Source organism: Pararge aegeria, chromosome Z (genome assembly GCF_905163445.1).
Source record: "Pararge aegeria chromosome Z, ilParAegt1.1, whole genome shotgun sequence".
In the NCBI taxonomy this organism is placed as follows: Eukaryota; Metazoa; Arthropoda; class Insecta; order Lepidoptera; family Nymphalidae; genus Pararge; species Pararge aegeria.
Genome location: NC_053208.1, coordinates 9328067 through 9348094, shown reverse-complemented (window position 1 = coordinate 9348094; position 20028 = coordinate 9328067). Strand labels below are relative to the sequence as shown.

The 20028-nt window shown below is 36.7% G+C and overlaps 1 protein-coding gene across 1 annotated transcript in view; it reads left to right on the top strand.

The window, feature by feature from the left end:
- LOC120636490 (dynein heavy chain 6, axonemal) overlaps positions 1–20028 on the top strand; it is a 95042-nt gene that overhangs the window by 24589 nt on the left and 50425 nt on the right. Inside the window, exons 36-57 of the mRNA XM_039907995.1 lie at positions 55–247; positions 613–836; positions 966–1221; positions 1671–1861; positions 2251–2423; positions 3148–3331; positions 4709–4874; positions 6204–6365; positions 6585–6671; positions 6855–6944; positions 7554–7750; positions 7853–8015; positions 8522–8604; positions 9534–9645; positions 12374–12499; positions 13322–13482; positions 14465–14606; positions 15753–15938; positions 16493–16665; positions 17014–17194; positions 17339–17518; positions 18743–18976. Of these exons, the coding sequence (XP_039763929.1) occupies positions 55–247; positions 613–836; positions 966–1221; positions 1671–1861; positions 2251–2423; positions 3148–3331; positions 4709–4874; positions 6204–6365; positions 6585–6671; positions 6855–6944; positions 7554–7750; positions 7853–8015; positions 8522–8604; positions 9534–9645; positions 12374–12499; positions 13322–13482; positions 14465–14606; positions 15753–15938; positions 16493–16665; positions 17014–17194; positions 17339–17518; positions 18743–18976 (3664 nt within the window). The remainder of the gene's footprint in view (positions 1–54; positions 248–612; positions 837–965; positions 1222–1670; positions 1862–2250; positions 2424–3147; positions 3332–4708; positions 4875–6203; positions 6366–6584; positions 6672–6854; positions 6945–7553; positions 7751–7852; positions 8016–8521; positions 8605–9533; positions 9646–12373; positions 12500–13321; positions 13483–14464; positions 14607–15752; positions 15939–16492; positions 16666–17013; positions 17195–17338; positions 17519–18742; positions 18977–20028) is intronic.

The window sequence follows — 20028 nt, the reverse complement described above, 5'->3', positions numbered from 1 at the left end:
CCAATTCAATATTTTATTAAACATATCTTAATCACTTGTTTCATATTTTCACAGGCAATTTCTGGATTTCGGAGGTCTTTACGATCGTGACAAGTTATATTGGAAGGAGATTTTAGACGTCGTGTTATCTTGCGCATGTGCCCCACCCGGCGGTGGCCGAAATCCGCTCACTGCACGTTTTGTTCGCCATTTTGCCATGTTCTACATTTCTGCGCCCAATTCTGAAGCTATGAAGACTATATTTAAGGTAATTGACATCTGCAACTTCTGTATCTCTTCCTCACCCAAATTCTCCTTCTCTTTACCATTTTCCACGTTTGTTATGTAAAAAAAACTTCGCATTTCAATAGGTTAACGCTTGAATTGCGGAAAATCGCAGAAAGGACTAACACAATCCTCTAAGACGGGTTAGCTTTAACGATTAATTTTCACGACTGTAGTGATATTACCGGAATGACCGGCTTAACTTGCTTCATCTGGTCATCGAGAATAGATTCATAGTTGGACCTGGTAACCACTACACTAACGACAAAGTTCTTGATAATATAACTGGAGAAGCGTTATATATAAAATTTAATACTTCAACTGATTTTAGAAAAATATAACTTACAGGCAATTCTAGCTGGACACATGGAGGACTTCGTAACAGAAGTGTCTGTGCTTGGCGAACCTATAGTTAACGCAGCAGTAGAAGTATACTTGAAAATTTGCGCTGAGCTTCTACCCACACCTGCAAAGTCTCACTACGTATTCAATTTACGTGACCTTTCCAAATCTATGCAGGGAGTTCTACAGGCTAATGCCGCGTACATGCGAGCTCCACAGGGAATGTTGAGGTAAAGCATTTCACATTTAAGGTAAATTGTAACATAAAACTGAATAACAATAAATTTCTAACATGAATCGATAACCAGATCATATCGTCTCAGTCTGTTTTCTGTTATTAATGTTAGATACCCTTTTAGGTTATTCTATCATGAATGCCTTCGCGTGTTCCACGATCGTTTGATAAATATAGAAGACAAAAGTTACTTCTATCGTCTTATGAGTACAGTATGCCAAAAGAACTTTCAGCAACCTATCCTCGATATACCTGACACACCGATCATTGAACAACCTCCGATATTACTGTTCGGAGATTTTATGAACTCAGCGATTCCTAAGGAAAGTAGACAGTACCAAGAAATTCCGGATATGGGAAAGCTTTTGATTGTTTTGAAGGTAAGATTTTTTCCTTGTGGTCTATGTAACTATTTTATAAATTCTGTTAATTTACGACCACTCAACATAAATAATCTCCGTATTACCAATCAATAGATTTCTTAACGAGCAGAATCTTTTTTAAATTTACAGTCGTAACTTATTGTTGAACAACTTGTGAAACATAACACCTACATCAAGTTTATGCTGGGGAGTTAACCACACTAATTTAGCTATGGCTGTAAACTTTTAGGGTAGTAATTACGGTCTCCGCTCGGAGTGAGACGGGTTTAATCTGTAGTCCACGATACGAATACGGATTGGAAGATTTCGCACGCCTTTGTAAACATTATAAAGTGCTCTAAGGCTTGCAGGCTTCCTTACGATGTTTCCGTTAAAGCAAGTGATATTTAATGGCATAATGGGATTGTTTATACTGCGAGTGTCAAAGAATATCCTTGAATATTTAGGAATACCTTGAAGAGTACAATTCTACTGCCCGTGCGGAGATGCATCTAGTACTTTTCCGTGACGCAGTGGAGCATATTGTTCGTGTGGCGCGAGTTTTTCGTGCGGAAAGAGGTCACTGTCTCATGGTCGGTCCGGGTGGATCCGGACGAAGATCTGTCGCCACCCTCGCTGGGCACGTAAATGAATGCAAGTTAGTAACTTTAAAACTGCTTTACATTGGTTTTAGTGGATTAGTAATAAGAACAAGGAAGTATTATCATAACAAGTATTGACAAAAAGCATTTTTTTATGCTGACCTTGACTAAAGTATGACCTTGAAAAAGCATGTACATTGTACACACGCTTTGTACAAACTTAAGAAGCATACATAATAGTTCTTGGGGTTCCATCTCTCTAAATAAGTAGCAAGAGGAAAATCAGTGGGTGACAGGGTTGAGACTTGACAGGGTAGGCACTTAAAGGCAAATTATACAATCAGAAGCTAACCGCAAATGTGTTATATATATATATATATATATATATATATAAACTTTAAAAACTATATGGTATGTCAAGTCAAGAACTGCTTAACATTTCCAGATGCATGGGTATGGAGATAAAGCGTAACTACGACACTCCGGAGTTTCACGATGATCTACGTGGCATGTATATGCGAGCGGGCGTCTCTGGCGAAGACACCGTGTTCCTTTTCACCGACACTCAAATAACCAAGGAAGAGTTTCTTGAAGATATCAACAATATGCTCAATTCAGGTTGGAAGTTTATCTATTAGTTAAAAATAAAATTTCACATAATATGTTTGAAATAGTAACATTTCAATCTTCGATTAATAAGGATGTACTATATATTCAACCATATAAAATTACAGATGCTTGTCTCTTTTGTTCGATTACTAATTCTTATCGGTATCGGTAAACTATCATCAGCACTTACTAAAATTCTTGAGGATGGTTACATGTTCTTTTTTTAAAAAATACGACACTACTTATCTTATAATGTACGAAAGAAGATGCGAGGAACCGCTACTAAAATGTATTTATTTTAATGGAATATTTATTTTTCTACTATTAATAGTTTTATAATTTTATATATAATATTATACCTTAGTGTTTTTACCTACCCTTGGTAGGATTATCAATTTTTATAAATTTAAAATGCATATAAAAAAAAATTAAATACTAATTTCGGCATCGAAGGTAGGCAAGCCGTAGCTTAAGAGTCGCAAGTTAATATCCTGTCGGTTCCGAAAATGTTGATATGCATTTTAAGTTTGTAAAAATACTATTAATAACATTAGAATTTTGTCCAACCCCAGGTTTTCTTTATTATTTAATCGCTATGAATTCAAGTACGCTTCTGTTACGAACGTTACTTTTATATAGTTAACCAAATAGTTAAGCGCAGCCCAGACTTTATATTTTTGTAGATATAAAAAGCTGCCTACAAATTAAAAATCTTGGCCATTTATTTCCCTAGGTGAAGTACCTAATCTGTTCGAGGGAGACTCTTACGAACAAGTACAGACGGGATGCCGTAGTGAGGCAGCCAAAGCTGGAGTCAATCCGGGCGATCGCGACGCAGTTTATTATTACTTCATAAATCGCGTGAGGGGAAAACTACATCTTTGCATCTGTATGAGTCCTGTTGGTGAAGCGTTCAGGTATTTCTAAATCTCACCTCTCATTAAAATATAGTTAAGAACTATAATTTCGTATATAAATTCGTCTTAATTTTTACGTCTACCATTTTGCTCCATCGTTCATTAGTCAGCTCCGTAACGTTGAGGCATAAACTATTGTCAAATTATTAAAGTTATCGACAGCTGAACATATGCGGTACATAAATTGATATATAGTAGATTATATTACGCTCACGCTGCAAGTGGAGAAGAACTGCTGCGATACGCACAATGGCACCATTATTACTTCGAATAAGAAATCCTTTCCAATCTCCAGTGCCATATTCTACATCTTATCAGGGGGTGAACCGTGCATTGATAGCAAATATGCAATATACTCTCACATCTAATATGTAAATATGAAAGTATGGATTACTATGATGACAGAACTAGAACCTTGAAAGTTTAAACTCGTATAATAAAATAACAGATGAATTGAGGCCATCCTTTCAAGATTGTCTACTTTCATCTTATTTCTAAATCAGCGAGAATAGAGCACGCAGTACCGTTCCTCTAATTCGAAACACAAAATCTTTTTATTCTTGTTTGATTAGCTAACAATACCGCGCAAATCAAATTAGCATAATTTTAATTCGTTACAATATAGCTCTGATCATTTTATACACACATCGCATGATAAAACTGTCTATACTGTTGAATATAAAGGTTCTTCTTAGAAAATTTAATGGGTGTGTGTATTTGATGTCTGCAGTATTATGCCAGCCTGCATTATTATTAACATAGTGTTTTTGTGAGCCCTGAAAACCTTGGTAATTCCACTAGCGCAATTTTGTTATTCTTTTTTCCTTACCACAATCTCGCCTGATGGAAAGACGACCAGGCCTAGAGTATGCTTAATCACTCTAGTTTTAATTGTACCAAGGTTGTAAGAATTAGGAAAAATAGATCTCGGCAGGGCGTGCCAAACCCCAGACATCCGTACAACAAAAAATCTACAAATCGCTTCGTGCCGGTTTTTGGGATATTGAGAACATAGGGATTAAAATCGGCATGGCATGTACCGGTTCGATGGCCAATTGGCGCAGTGGGCAGCGACCCTGCTTTCTGAGTCCAAGCCCAAAGGTTCGAATCCCACTACTGGAATATGTTTGTGTGATGAACATCAATGTTTTTTCAGTGTCTGGGCGTTTATCTGTATATTATAAGTATTTATGAAATTATTCATAAAAATATTCCTCAGTCATCCTGGTACCCATAGCACGAGCTACGTTTAAATTGTATATTTATTATTATTAATAATATAATGACGCGCTGACCGTATCGGTCTTCGTTTTAATCAGCTATAAAGATTGACTTGATCTACTTACCTATACTTAATAAGTGAATTCTACTTTTTAGACGAAGATGCCGAATGTTTCCGTCTCTGGTGAATTGCTGCACAATTGACTGGTTCACAAAATGGCCGCCAGAGGCTCTGCTCTCAGTGGCCCAACAGTGCTTACAACCACTCGAGAAACCTGACATAATAGAAAAGATATCCGCCCTCGCTGTTTCTATGCATCAGGTTAGTTTAGTGCGAGAGTCAATAATTGTTCCTGACCTAATGTGTTTCGTCAGCCCATCACATAAACGCGTAACCTGAAGTTTATAAGCAATATTACTATTAATGCCGCTCAGCGTTCATTGTCAGAAAACCACGTTTTGCTTATTCTTAACCAATTGGACAAGTCCTTATATATTTTCGACACTTTCAATCTTTCGGTTTATAACAGCAACAATGCTTCAGAACATGAAAGGCAGACGAAGCCTGATCAGACAGCCCCCTTTCTGAATGTGTATGTGTAGTCATGTGTATTGTGGTTCCGGGAAGCACGGTCGGGGTTTGTAGGTAGTTGTAGTCCGTAAGTCACGGAGTATTTTACTTCCAACGAAATTGGGCATCTTAAGAGGTATTAACTGATTAAACTGGATGTCAACTATCCATGAGGATTTCCCCCTACAAGGGGAAAAAAACAGTGGATCGTTGTGTTCATTATTTCGATTTAAAAAAGTGGATCGTTGGGTACATCCCCAAAATGCGTGTTTTAATAAATTATGAAATAAATTTAAGCGTGCGCAGTAAGTTCATCAAGGGACAGATAATCTAGACACAACATTATCGGAAATTCTAGACAAATGTGGTCTTTTATTTATTATTATTATTATTATTCGAGATTTACTCTCGCGCCCGTGTACAAAATAAATGCATAAAATGAGCCAAAACAACATTAATATACTAACTTAGATACATAGAGATTAATACACTTAAATATACATTACATAAATAGGGAGGCCGGGAGTCAGGGCGATAGGCTTAGAAATCGGCGGACTATCCTAGCAGAGTCCAGCAACACCACTTTCTGCATCTTGGCTGCCAGTGAATTGCCACGGAACCCCAGTCGCCTTAGATGGTGTGCTAGGCTAACTGGGATTTGCAGATATAACTATTGGAATGATTTCAGCGGACTCCACGTGCCACATCAACATACTTACATTTTTTCTCGGTCTCAGTTCTCACGAGGTTCTCGTCATACGGAATCGTGACGAATTGAGCTCGCCTAATATTACAGAGAGCTTTATGAATATACTGCAAGTATTTTGACGGCCTCTCTAGCGCAGTAGTGAGTGCTGTGGTCCTTCAATAGAGCTAGCGAGTTTGATCCCTGGTAGGGGAAAATTTATAGTATCTAAATTTCATCCCTATCGGCCAAGACGTGCTGCCAAGTTGATGCCGCGTAGAAACCGATTACAGGTTAACCCGCTAACATCATAGACTGCATCATCAATTAACATGTAAGACTGAACGACTAGCTTGTAGAGAAAATTTATAAATATTCTTGTTATATGTTATAAGGACGTCGATATGATGACGGGTCGGCTTTACGACGAGATGCGACGCTACTTCTACACAACGCCCAGCAGCTACCTCGATCTACTGAAGCTCTATCTCACTCTGCTTGACAAGAAACAGCAGGAGATACTGCGTGGTCGGGATCGAATTTCTTGCGGCTTACAGGTATCACCGTCTAGAGATTGTATTCCTGACTTCGGATAGTTCATCATACTAACTCATTACAGGCCACGGGTCTCCTCCCACAAAGAGAAGGGTTCAAGACCGTAGCCCAGTGCTTAGTGGACTAATAACTAAATTAATGAACATACGACGACAATAGACATAGACTTTTATATATTACTAAAATTATGATGTATAACTTGATAATTAATGATGTTTCAGAAATTGTATGAAACGTACGAAGTTGTGGGGGTAATGGAGCAGCAAGTACGTGAAATGGAGCCAGTTCTCGCGAAAAAGGCTGAAGAGGTATGAAACTTAACCCCGAATTATACACTTATAAATATATAAATTCTAAAAAAAGACTAAATTTATATCTTTTAAATCGACTTTCGTTATAAATTAGTATTATTAATAAGTTAACCTCGTATATTAATATAATAAACCTGTGGTTTTAACGCAACGATTCTAAGAATTTTTCTTCAATTTAAGGGCATAGCTCTCGTAGGGCGACTTAAAGTAGAGCAAGCAGCAGCTGATGAAGTAAAACAAGCCGTAATGAAAGATGAAGCTGCAGCCAAGGTAACTAGTAAATTCTAAAAAAAAAAAATAAATAAATCTAACAAACTAACTAACTGGCTAACTTCCATTTCCTTATGCATTTTATTTGAATATTGTTAAATTTTTGAAATATAATTATAATCTTTTATTAAAAGGTGTGTCGAATAGTGTAATTTTGAAACAATATGGGTTTAAGCGATGCAAGTACGCGCGATCAATCGCACACACATACACACACACACACACACACACATACATACACACGCGCGTACACACGCATATACACTCAAACACACACGCACCCTCCTCAACATACGCACACACACACACATACACCCGCAAACACAAGGCGCGGCGGTGTAAAGGTTTCCAAAATTTTTTACATGCCCAATATTATAAAAAAGTCGGAAGCTGATATAATCATATACATTTCATGAATAAATCATTCCTTACTTAGAATAATACATAAATCGATCTTGTATTGATCGATATTTATTGTGATATAATTATTACGCCACTTCAAAGTTATATCGTCTATTCAAACTTTGCCTGTTAGTAACAAATTTTTTAAACGGCTGAATTTTAATTCTAATTATAATATTCTAATTATAATATATTAATAAACTCTAGATAAAAGCGGAAGAAGTAAAGGAGATCGCCGACGAAGCGAAAGCTGATCTGGCGATGGCTATGCCAGCAATGGAAGCAGCGCAAAATGCACTTAAAGCTCTTAACAAGGCAGATATCAACGAGTTGAAAGCCTTTCAGAAGCCGCCGCCGCTTGTACGCTTTGTTATGGAACCTGTATGCATACTACTCGGTGCTAAGTAAGTGACATTCATCACCGTCATCAAACCATTAATATTCGAATGCTCCAAGACACGAATAAAGATTTTGTAATTTATTTATTTTGTGCCTCATTATTTCAGGCCAGACTGGGATTCAACTAAAAAGTTATTAGCTGATGTAAACTTTATCCGCAATTTGGAAGAATACGACAAAGATCATATACCGGATGCTACGCTCAAAAAAATAAAAGTATACCTTACTCATAAGGATTTCAATCCCGACACTGTTGTTAAAGTATCTAAGGTAATGAGAGTTTAAGATTTTGGATTGATAATAAGTAGTCTTTTATAGTTATCTTAACATAATGATTATTTATATTTTGATATTTAGCTTTTGAATAAAAATATTATTGGAAAAAACGTTTCAAGTTTGGTATTAAATGATAGATGTCAATGTGAATATTCCAAAAATATAATAAATTATATGTTTAATATATATATATTTTTTGTGCAAGAAGTGATAAATAGAATATATGTTGAAAAACTGAAACCTGACTACGAACCTGGGTTTTGTAAAAGCAGGAAACTTAATGACAGAGATCTTATATGTAACAACAAGGCGTAGTCGGTGGCCAACAAGATGTGTAGGTGTGTGTGTTGGTGCAATTGGGCTTTCAAAATAATGCCAATTATGACCGTCCAAACCAAACCATCAACGTAGCTTGAGCTTAATGGAATACGAGGTTTTCTATAGAAATAAAGTTTCTCCGCAGTTGTTAAACTCTCAAATTAATACATAAAAAATTACAGGTGTGCCGTTCCATGGTTTTATGGGTGCAGGCTATTGACATGTATGCTAAAGTGTTCAGAGTTGTTGAACCGAAGATTATCGCGTGAGTGTACAATTACCAAATCATTATTTATATTAAGAACGCATACGTTAAATCAGTGTATTTGCAGTGACTCTATAGATTGATAAATATTAGATTTAAAGCTGATTTATAAATTTGATAGATTTAACATGCAACACCTACCAAAATGTTAAATGTTGCTGCATTACTGTGTTCCGGTTTGAAGGGTGTGGTGGCCGATTTGATTTGTTTTTTTTTTATTGGTCAACTTAAGAGTAAAACCAATTAAGGACAACTAGGTCACTCACCTCATCTCAAACCACACAGAGTTTATGTGATGTGTGTGTGAGATTAAAGGCACATGAGGCTTAGTACCAACGCCTCAGGTTGATGGGCAGTGGCGTGCACTTCATACATGCACAAAAGCACTACCTACCCAAATTATTTTATATAACTCGTATGGATGGGGAAATTTTATAATAATATTTGTTTATTGTTCAAAAAAACATAGGTACAATTTAGATTACATGTGCACAATAGGTATAACTAATATTAATGTTATAATTTACACGGATATACAGAAATCAACTGTCCCTAAGCTAGGTATAAACCTGTGTTATAGGCGACAGTGCTCTCCTTATAAATATGGCTCGTTTAAAACAAAACCATTTTATAGACTATTTCCATTTTATGCCATGTTCCTGCTTTATGCATAGCCTGGCCGAAGACCCTGTGCACGCCACTGTTGATGGACACCGGGTGGCACGTTGAAAGACGTGTTTCTTGCATTCAGTGCGAAATGGTGGTTGGTTGTTGTTTATAGGCGACGGCTTTCCACATACCATCAGTTGGGCCATCTGCTTAGTCCGTCAAATACAAAAAAAAATGCTTAGAGCTTATTCAGTTGAAAAATCGGCCCTTAAATGCCCTCATATTTAGTTCTGTTAATTTCACTTATGGTGTTCTTTTAGACATAAAGAAGCGGCTGCTATATTAAAAAGTGTGATGGCGGTACTCCGTGCGAAGCAGAAAGAGGTGGAGGCTATTGAAGCTCAGCTGGAGAAAATGATGGGGGAACTAAGGGTATCACAATTTTTCTTATATTCCCTTTTGACGAAAGAGACACAGGAAAAACTGAATTTTATGTTATGTATTTTTGTTTATATATCGATTACTATTCGATATATAAACAAAAATAAAAAACATAAAAATTGCAATGTGCAGTGTGTATGCTCAAATCAAATGAAATCTATTAATGCATCAGTGTTTGAAGCTGTCATTTGAAGTCTTTTATTTTTTATATGTTACTAGCTGTTGCACGCGACTTCATCTGCGTTTGATTTTGTTTTTAAAGCATTCAGTATCGCTAAGCCTTAAATTAGCATAGTAGTATTATATATATATAACATGTGACTGTCAATTAATTATAGAAATATAATTTGCAATAAAATAAAATTGCGACTATAATTAAAAATCTAAACTATCCTATCTCTTAAGTTGGAACAGACTGCTCACGGTGTGCCAATATAATTTAAAATCGGTTAAGTAGTTTAGGAGTCCATCGCGGAGAACATCGTGACAAGAGATTTATATATATTAAGATTTTGAAAATAATACATGTTATAATATAAAGCATGTTTTACTGTGACTCTTAAATCTATTTTAGTATTTTTTATTGATCAACATAGAGTGAAAAACAATTAAAGAAAACTAGGTAACTAACCTCTTCTCAAACAACGCAGGGTTTATGCTGTCTTTTTTTTTTAATTGATATTGTAATCATATACTTACCAGTATTGAGTACACAACATGGCAAGTTTATTATTACAACTTTTACATAGATGACATACCAGTTCCTTACATACGTAACGGTCTCACAGATAAAGTTATTATTTATTAGTACTACCAAGTAAAAATTCGTGCGACTGAATCTTTGTTAGCTTATCAGATTGATATAGAATCATGATAGATTTTAGGTGCGCATTCTGTGTGCAGAGCAGTTTAATAGACTTCACATTTGGGTACAATATGGAGAACTATCAAGCATACAGTTTTCACGACGATGTTTTCCTTCATCGATAAAACTAGTCGTATCTAATTGCTTAAAACGCACGTAACTCCGGATGTAATAAAAGACGCTATCAAAGTACCTATACAAAAAAAAAAAATTACCCGGCCAAGTCTGCTGTAGGCTCTTCTTAGACCGGGACAAGTTTTGAACTCTCGTAGCTTTAGGTTTAAGTTGGCAATCGTAGTTATTACCACCAGCTCACAATTTATTATGTATACATATATATATGAGCGCACAGGCCTACGTGAATAAAGAATTACGTAGGCCCAGGATATATTTTTTTTAATTTTACATTTAACATAAAGATGGCTTTGAAAAGGGACTAAGTTGTATACCAGTTTGATGGCGTAAGAGCATTTTAGATGGATGCCGAATTCATGTCTAACCTTGGTTTGGTAATCTTGCTCCAAAAAGGATAAGAAGACATACCACGGGTTCTTCAAATCAATACGATGGGTTCAACATAGCAATATTTGTACCCCTAAATGTCCCTCTCGGATCGGCTTATTAAGCCATGCAAAAGTGTCATAGACAATGTTTGAATCGCCTGTCTTTGGCAGAAAAGAACACTGGCAAGAAATTCTACCGTTGTTCTTCTATGCAATCGATTAAAACAAGGCTTATAAACACAACTCCTTCGCCAGTATATACGACTCTCGTTCCGTCACAACTATACTTAATATAGTTACCATTGCAGATCATATATTCTCAATTTGTAACGTTTTATCACCATACCGTTTAACTTTTCTTTTCCCGCCAGTCGATCTGCCAAACTCGCGTCACTATGGCAGTGAGTGATCATATATTTTTGTATGAGAATCTAGTAAAGGTTCTATTTTCAAAGCACCATGAATAAACTATCAATGAGTATACATACTATGGTTTGTTGTTGTTATATTTAATACTAGCGGTCCCTCGCGACTTCATCCGCGTATAAGCCAACCTTAAAAGGTAAGCATTAATTTTTCGAAACCTTAACTGTTTATGCAGCGCACCCAGCGGAAGCTCTAAAAAGGAAAAAAAAAAACACCGGATCTTAAAACATTCTTCATTGACGCTATGCTTATTGGTCTTAGCGTGATGCCTTCCTCGATAGATCGGCAATCAAACACTGAAAGAATATTTCAAATCAGACCAGTAGTTTCTGAGATCATCGCATTCAAGTAAACAAATAAAGTCTTCAGCTTTATATATTAATAACGTTGTTGTGAGAACTATTGGATGCGCTCGACGTGACTACCCAGTAGTGGCATGCACGTGAGCTGCGCACGGTACTGGAAAGTAATTGGACATTGCAACATTACTTTTTTTTTCTAAAATCAAAGAACTTTCCTATAATAATCGTAGCCTAAGTTACTCCTTATTACATAAGGTACCTGCCAATATAAGTCCCGTCAAAATCGGTCCGGCCATTTTAGAGAATTAGCTAGAAAAAACAGACAAAATTTTAAAAAATATTATTTTTGTATATGTACCGTTATTTCAATATTACAAACGGACACTCAAATTTTATTATATGTATAGATGCACGGGTTTGTGAAAGATAAAGTGCTGTAATCACCTATTTCCTAACACGTGCATTAGAGTCCTCCATAACGTTTTCTCAGGCGTATGAAGTCACCATTCCGCGTTTAACTAGCTTGGTGAGTGGTGGACTATGCAATGCAGGCCGTGCGCCAAGATTTGGCGCTAATTTGTTTTGTTTGTGAATAAATGGTTAACGTTTAATTGCTCTTTCAGGTTGTAGAAGAAGAGCGTATCAAGTTGCAAGCGGACGTGGACTTGGCAGCGGCTCGCTTGATGCGAGCTGGTAAACTGACCCAAGCCCTTGCCGATGAGAAAACGCGCTGGGAAGACAGTGTTAAGGTATTCAAGCTTCGACTTGTTTATTGTTTGAGAGATTGGCTGTACGGTACGTTAAAGTCCGAAACACAAAATGCTTTTTTCGCATTATTACATCACAAAGTAACACTATTTCTTCGAACGCGACTGAGTCCCGTCGTGACCACGATCCATGCAACTGGGTCGAAATATCGACAAATCCAAAATATTATCGTGGTATGTAACCGTTGAACTATATTTAAGAAACGTTGATTAACCACGAAAATCTTAGTTTAAAAGTAACACCATCTTTGCGAGGTAAGGGAACTTTCGTATGGAGGTGCGGCTGACTAGAGCAACAATAACTGGCTTTCCACCTAATATAATCACTTTTTTTTTTGGAAATGTTTTAAATATCATCCTTTGACGGCCAATTGGTGCAGTGGGTAGCGACCCTGCTTTCTGAGTCCTAGGCCGTGGGATCGATTCCCACAACTGGAAAACGTTTGTGTGATCAACATGATTGTTTTTCAGTGTCTGGGTATTTATCTGTATATTATAAGTATTTATGTGTATTATATTAATAAAAATATTCAACAGCTATCTTAGTACCCATATCACAAGCTACGCTTACTTTGGGGATAGATGTCGATGTGTGTATTGTCGTAGTATATATATATATATATATATATATTTTTTTTTTATTATCCTCTTTGCGAGCAGGTTTGGCAATTTTGGTCGAAAAGTTGATGCGGCCCGCTAGAGCAACCTTAACTTAAGTACATATCGTTACTGCTATTTTTAAACTTCTTATGCCTATAAGAATAGAGTGAAGTTTTCTTTTAAATTAATAGAATATTATTTCAGATGGCAACATACAAGCTAAAATGTACAACGGGCGATATTATAATTGCGTCTGGGTGCATTGCGTACTTTGGTGCGTTCCCTTCGAACTACCGCCGAGAGCTCGAGCGCAAATGGGTTGCGCAATGTCAAGAGCTCGAGATCCCATCATCCGATACATTTGAGTGAGTAAATTCTTGCAATGCTTTACTCAGAGATAGAACAAGGACATTTGTTCGTCGACAATAAATTATGCGCGTCACCACTCTTTACAACGGAATTAATAAAAAAAAATTGCCATAGGGTAAACCAGGCAAACTTGTCCTTAAAAGCTTTGCAGAACTACCTCCACTCTACTAGACTACCAGAGAAAATTCAGAAATTAAAAATATCCGCCTTAGAAATCGAACTCAGGACCTCACTTAGGTATATGCGCTTGCCTCTGCACTAAAGAGGTCGTCAAAATTTGCACGGTTCATCCATAAGAAGCTTATTGTGAAACAAAAAAATAGCGCATCAAGTCAGTAACCTGACTGTATTTATAAGTATTTATGTACGAATATTATTCTTAAAATTATTAATCAGTTATCTTAGTACCCATAACACAAGCTACGCTTACTTTGGTACTAGATGGCGATGTGTGTATTGTCGTAGTATATTTATTTATCTATCTTCTATATATATAAAAGAGAAAGTGTGTGGGTATGTTCCGTATAGACTCCGAAACGGCTGTACCGATTTCAATGAAACTTTCAGGGAAACTCCGGATTGACCTGGCGAGTAATCCTGTAAAGTTTGGTGACGATCGGAGCACTCCTTTTTTGAACTGACAAACTGTCAAATACAGCTTTTATTTACTATGATGATTTTCTGTTGTACACCCAGTACATGGGTGTAGATAATGATCTACAGCCGCTCGAGAAGAGAATAGAACAGAATGAATACGGAGAGAAATAAATGATTTAATATATTGTGAGACTTAAATTAAAAATTTAATGATGTGAGTTTATTGTTTAAATAAAATAAAGGAAAATCTAGCCAGGCGAAGCGGGCTGGGTACGCTAGTATATAATGTTCCTTTCCATGGTATGAAATGAAACAAAACGGCAGAGGTTGTAATAAGTGACAAATAGCTATATGCGTGCTAATTATTTTTATTAATTTCAGTCTGATAACAATTATGGCGGACTCGTACACGGTGCGCACTTGGAACGCGCAGGGTTTGCCAAGAGACGCTGTTTCAACTGAAAACGGCATTCTAGTGACGCGTGCAGGGAGATGGCCGCTCACCATTGACCCACAAGAACAAGTAATTATCAAGTCTGTGTACAATATTAATCTTCTTAGGTTTTCTACGGTCTTGTAACTTATACAATTATATACATTCCATTGTCTTCTAACTTGTCTTATAATGTAAAAAAAAAAAAAAAATATTCATATAGTTGTTAATATGTATTAAAAGAGGTTATAGCCCAGTGGTTAGGACTTCAAGTTCACTTTCGGGGGGTCGAGTTCGAATCCCATCACGCACGCACCTCTAACTCTTCTAAGTTATGTGCTTTTTAAACAATTAAAATTACACTTGCGTTAACGGTGAAGGAAAACATCGTGAGGAAATCTGCATGCCTGAGAGTTCTCCATAATGTTCTCAAAGATGTTTGGAGTCCACCAATCTGCTCTGGACCAGCGTGGTGGACTACGGCCTTAACTCCTTTTCATTGGTAGACAAGGCCCGTGCCCAGACCGAAAATGGGTTGATATGATGATGATGTTTTAAAAATAATTATAAATATAACAAGTGTGTTAATATAAATATAAACAAACACAATTAAACGGAGATTTTCTCTACGTAAGGGTGTTTTATAATTATCTTATTAATTTAAAAAAACCTTTACACTAAAAAACAACAAAATGATTGTTTAAATTAAAAGACAAGTACGAAGGTCAAAAACTAATTTCATGGCATATACCACAATGCTTGAAGTCAAAATTCTTCAATCAGTGGGTCTTACCGGTGATGACCAACGGTGCCAAGACTTGGACACTGACAGCGTGATTAAGCTTTAAACTTCATGTCGCTCTGCGTGCTATCGAGAGAGCTATGCTGGGATTATTTTTGAATGACAATGTTCGGATCGAAGTTATTCGCCAAAGAACTAAAGTAACCGACGTAGCTAGCACGCTGAAGTGAAATGCCAATATACGTTTTTATTAGAAATCTGAATAAAAAGACGTTAGAAATCTCTCTCATCTATTCCTCCACCGAACCTTAGGTCGTCCTCGACCTCTACGCTCGTCCAACATCTATAGGGCTCTCGCACCTTCCACGCGTTGGGCACTTCTAGTTAACACATATTTTGGTCCATTTCTAAGGCTCTCTACTCAAATTAATGAAATATGTCTATGTTGGCTCTCTTAGTACCAGATCTCACATATACCTATATCCTATGTTCAGGCGAACAGATGGGTCAAAAACATGGAGCGCCAAAACGGACTACAGATCACAAAGCTGAGCGAATCCGGTTACCTTCGAATGCTAGAAAACTGTATACGTCTTGGATGGCCCATGCTTATTGAAGACTTGGGCGAGGCTCTAGACGCGACACTCTCACCTGTTCTACTCAAACAGACGTTCCTTCAGGTATAAGTTATAACAATTATATAAATTACGTTTCCGGTTGTCATTAGAAAACATAACCATTAAGGACATGGAGTCCTAAAAGGTTATTCGTTTAAAGGTCCTTTCAGTTGCCGATTACTTACTATTTCTTTTAATGTAAATAAACTAAAATTTGATTTGATATCCATTGAGTATGATCACAGTGCATAATAGCGGCAAAGTTGCATTAGCAAGGTTTGCAGGACACGCAATAAGCACTCTCTGAGCTAAGTATCATCATCATTACCTTACCGGCCCACTTCAGGGCACGGCTCTCCTCCCAAAATGAGAAGGAGTTAAGTCCATAGACCGTAATTAATTCCGTAGTCTTCCACGCTGGCCCAGTGCGAGTTGGTGGACTTACCTTAGTATGCAAGCATCAAAACCCATCAATATAGGTAATAAACCTATCAATATCGCAAAAACCTTTTTATGGTAAGAGAGCGGTTTATTGTTTCTACTAAGAACTGTGCTAATTTGACTGTCGGGGTACTGTTAGCGAAGCGACAATATTAAAAGTATTTTTGCGTTTGTAGGCTGGTCGGCTGCTTATTCATCTAGGTGATAGCGATATCGAGTACGATACGAACTTCCGACTCTATCTCACCACAAAGTTGGCCAACCCCCACTATCTACCGGAGATCTGCATACAAGTCACGCTTGTGAATTTCACAGTTACTCTATCCGGCCTCGAGGACCAATTGCTAGCGTGAGTTCAACGTTCATTGTTTTGTGCACGTAATGATATACAGAAAATTAAGAAACTAGCATTGTATTTTCCAACTTTCACTTGGAAAATACAATGTTAGTTTCACATAAGTACAATTAATATCACCAATGCTCGAGCATAAATACCGCCATAAATTCAACTCTTTGAGTTTAGTGCACTCACCTGTACCGAACTGGATTTAGTGCGTCAATCATCCACCTCTTAACGGCATTTCTAGTCTTTAGTTGGTTGTATTCAAAATTCATTTCAAGGTTAGCCATTTCTGTACGCAGCTTCATTTAAGTCGTAGCATAACCAATCTAAATATCTTAAAATTTCTCATTTTAGCGATGTGGTCCGTCTAGAACGGCCAGACTTAGAACTTTTACGGTCAGAACTGATAGTGCGTATCAATACAGACAAAGCAACGCTTCTGGAAATCGAGGATAAGATTCTGCGCTTGCTGTATGCTTCTTCTGGAAATATTTTAGACGACGAAGAACTAATTGAGACTCTCAATGAGAGTAAGGTGATTAAATAAAGTATTTTAACATCTTTTGTAAATTGCGGATTTTATTGCTGTAGTTTTCGGTGCAGATTAAAAAAGTTTGAAAATGTAACTTCATTTTTGGCTTTAAATTATCTGGAGCATAAAAACAACCATATATTATAGGAAACATCTGAAATAATAAACGCCCGATTGTTAGAAACGGAAGCGACAGAGATAAGTATATCTGCGGCGCGTGAGAAATACCGCACTGTAGCGACTCGTGGCGCTGTGCTGTACTTCGCGGTGGCACAACTTGCTGACATCGATCCAATGTATCAGTTTTCGCTGAAGTACTTCAACCAGGTATGTTCATTGTTCCTCCATGTGTATTGTTTAAGACAAAATCACTACTCAATAATTCTACCAACTTAATAGGACAACGTTATGGAAGATTGATGATTAGTGATGTGATGATAGGTGCCAAGAATGCTGTCTACATTTCCGCGCTGTGCAGCCAGGTTGATCCTTTGCGCAAAAATTAACCAGCCCTTCTGTCACCAGCTGTGACAATCAACCGCGGTGTAATGTCTCATTTGCGAGACTTTATTAGTTAAGTTATTCATCTTTTCCAGGAAAATAAACAGTACTTTTACATATGAAAAATTATTTTTATTATATTCCCTAAATTCAAAGTTATCACAAATTAAACTTAACTACTAAATTATTAAGATCATTTCAAACATAAAACAAAATATAGTTTTAAAATAATACCAATTGATTTCTAATGCTGCCTGAAATCGACGGTAGTTTGCAGGTTTCACAGCGTAACGCGCTCTTTGAGATTCATGGTTGTAAATTGTAGTAAGCGTAAACGCCAACACCAATTTAGTTAGTCTATACTTACTGCATCAGAACTATGATAATAAAACTTTGTAATACTAGATGAATAAAACATATAAACTACGACTTTTAGACAGAACAAACAATAGCAAGCATTTTTTTCTTCTTCTCGTGAGCGTTGGTGGAATATTCTCAGTGAAAGACGAACAAGGAAGTCACAATATTCTTTATAAATATTATGTGATCAACTCTCAAATTTGATTCCTTGCGTGTGTACAAATATTATTAGGTGTATATATTATATATTAGATCCTTTCATATGGAATTGACCTTTTGTCGTACTGGCCACTTTGACCTCAAATATCTCCTTTTTGTTTAGAAATTCCAATTTCAGGTTTAAACAGGTGTTTTGAAAAAGCTAATTCATTTCTTTTTCCTCTTTTGGTTTTTTCTTTGCGGCACTGAGTTTACGACATGAAAAACTTGACATGTCACGTTGCTGACGAGTAGGAGACTTGGATGTATATTGTCAGCAACTGCAAACCATGATGAAAAAGCTATCTGCTAAACAACCGAGGCTGCTTCAGTTCAACGCTAAGCAACACAGTAGCGGTTGGATTACTTCTTGCAAAGGAAAAGTCAGCAAAGTGACATGTCAAGTTTTTCGTTTCGTAAACTCAGTGCCGCAAAGAAAAAACCAAAAGAGGAAAAAACAAATAAATTAGCTTTTTCAAAACACCTGCGCAGGTATTCAACATAGTTATCGAGAAGAGCGAAAAATGCGAAATACTCGAGCGTCGTCTACAGATATTGCACGATGAAATAACTCTGTCCGTGTACCGGAATGTGTCGCGAGGGCTTTTTGAACGCCACAAGCTGGTGTTCAGTTTTCTGCTCAACATGGCCATATTCCTGCACGCGGGACGAGTGCAGCCGGACCAATGGAACTTTGTTCTCAGGGGACCGGCCGGGACCAAAGTTGTACGTACTAAAAATTGAAATCGTCATCTTTATCATTAGGTCTTGGGCACCTAGTCTCTCATTTTAATCGAGTCTCACTGGTTGATCAATGACATAATAGAATTTTTATTATTGAAACATTACGTAAAACAAATAAGTAGTAAAAGTAGTTTGCAATCAGGAATACATGTTTTTCACTTAAATATATTTTATATCGTATTTAGTCAAGCTTTTTCACATAGCCCGGGTCCGGGTTGCATTATACTATTTCGCACTCTAGGTATAGGCGAAAGAATTTTTGAAATTGGTGAAATATTTTTTTGAGTTTATCCATTACATACAAACAAACAAACACAAAACGTACAAAACTTTTGGGAAAAAACAAACCACTCCGATTTTAGAGTAGTCAGATATCTATAAAACGTGTAAATGAAAACCGAAACAAAACTTCACAGACCTAAGAGGTAATTGACTTGTACTGTCTCTGAGACTTATCTGTGAAAACAAAAACCTAATCAGATACAGCCCTAACATCACATGCAAAATTAAAATCATGTACTACTGTCACTTTATTAGATACAAGTCGCTTAGCGTAGGTACTATGCGCATACTTATATCTTAATAGGGTTGTCACAAGTAAACACTTGAAAAGATTTGAATTGTGATATTTCTTTAGATTTAATATTTTTAAAGGGTTCCTTATTAAATATACTTATTTACATCCTTCAATAATATTTCGTTATTCCGTTACACGTTGTACATCCTACATTAAAATAATTTTAATTTTACAGTCATCCAAAATCGAAAAATTTTTTATCCAAAAAGGTAGGTTAAACGTTAGTCTTAAATAAAAATTATTCTTTATTCATTATCACTTATTCACTACCGGTCCACTACAGGCCTCAGGTCTCCTCTCAGAAAGAGAACGGTTTAGGCCATAAACCACCAACTGCGGATTGGTGGACTTCACACGCCTTTGAAAATTTATGTTTTACTTCAGCTTTAAAGCAAGTGATATTTTAATTGCTTAAATAAAAAAAAGCACATAACTCCGAGAAGTGCGTGCCATGGAT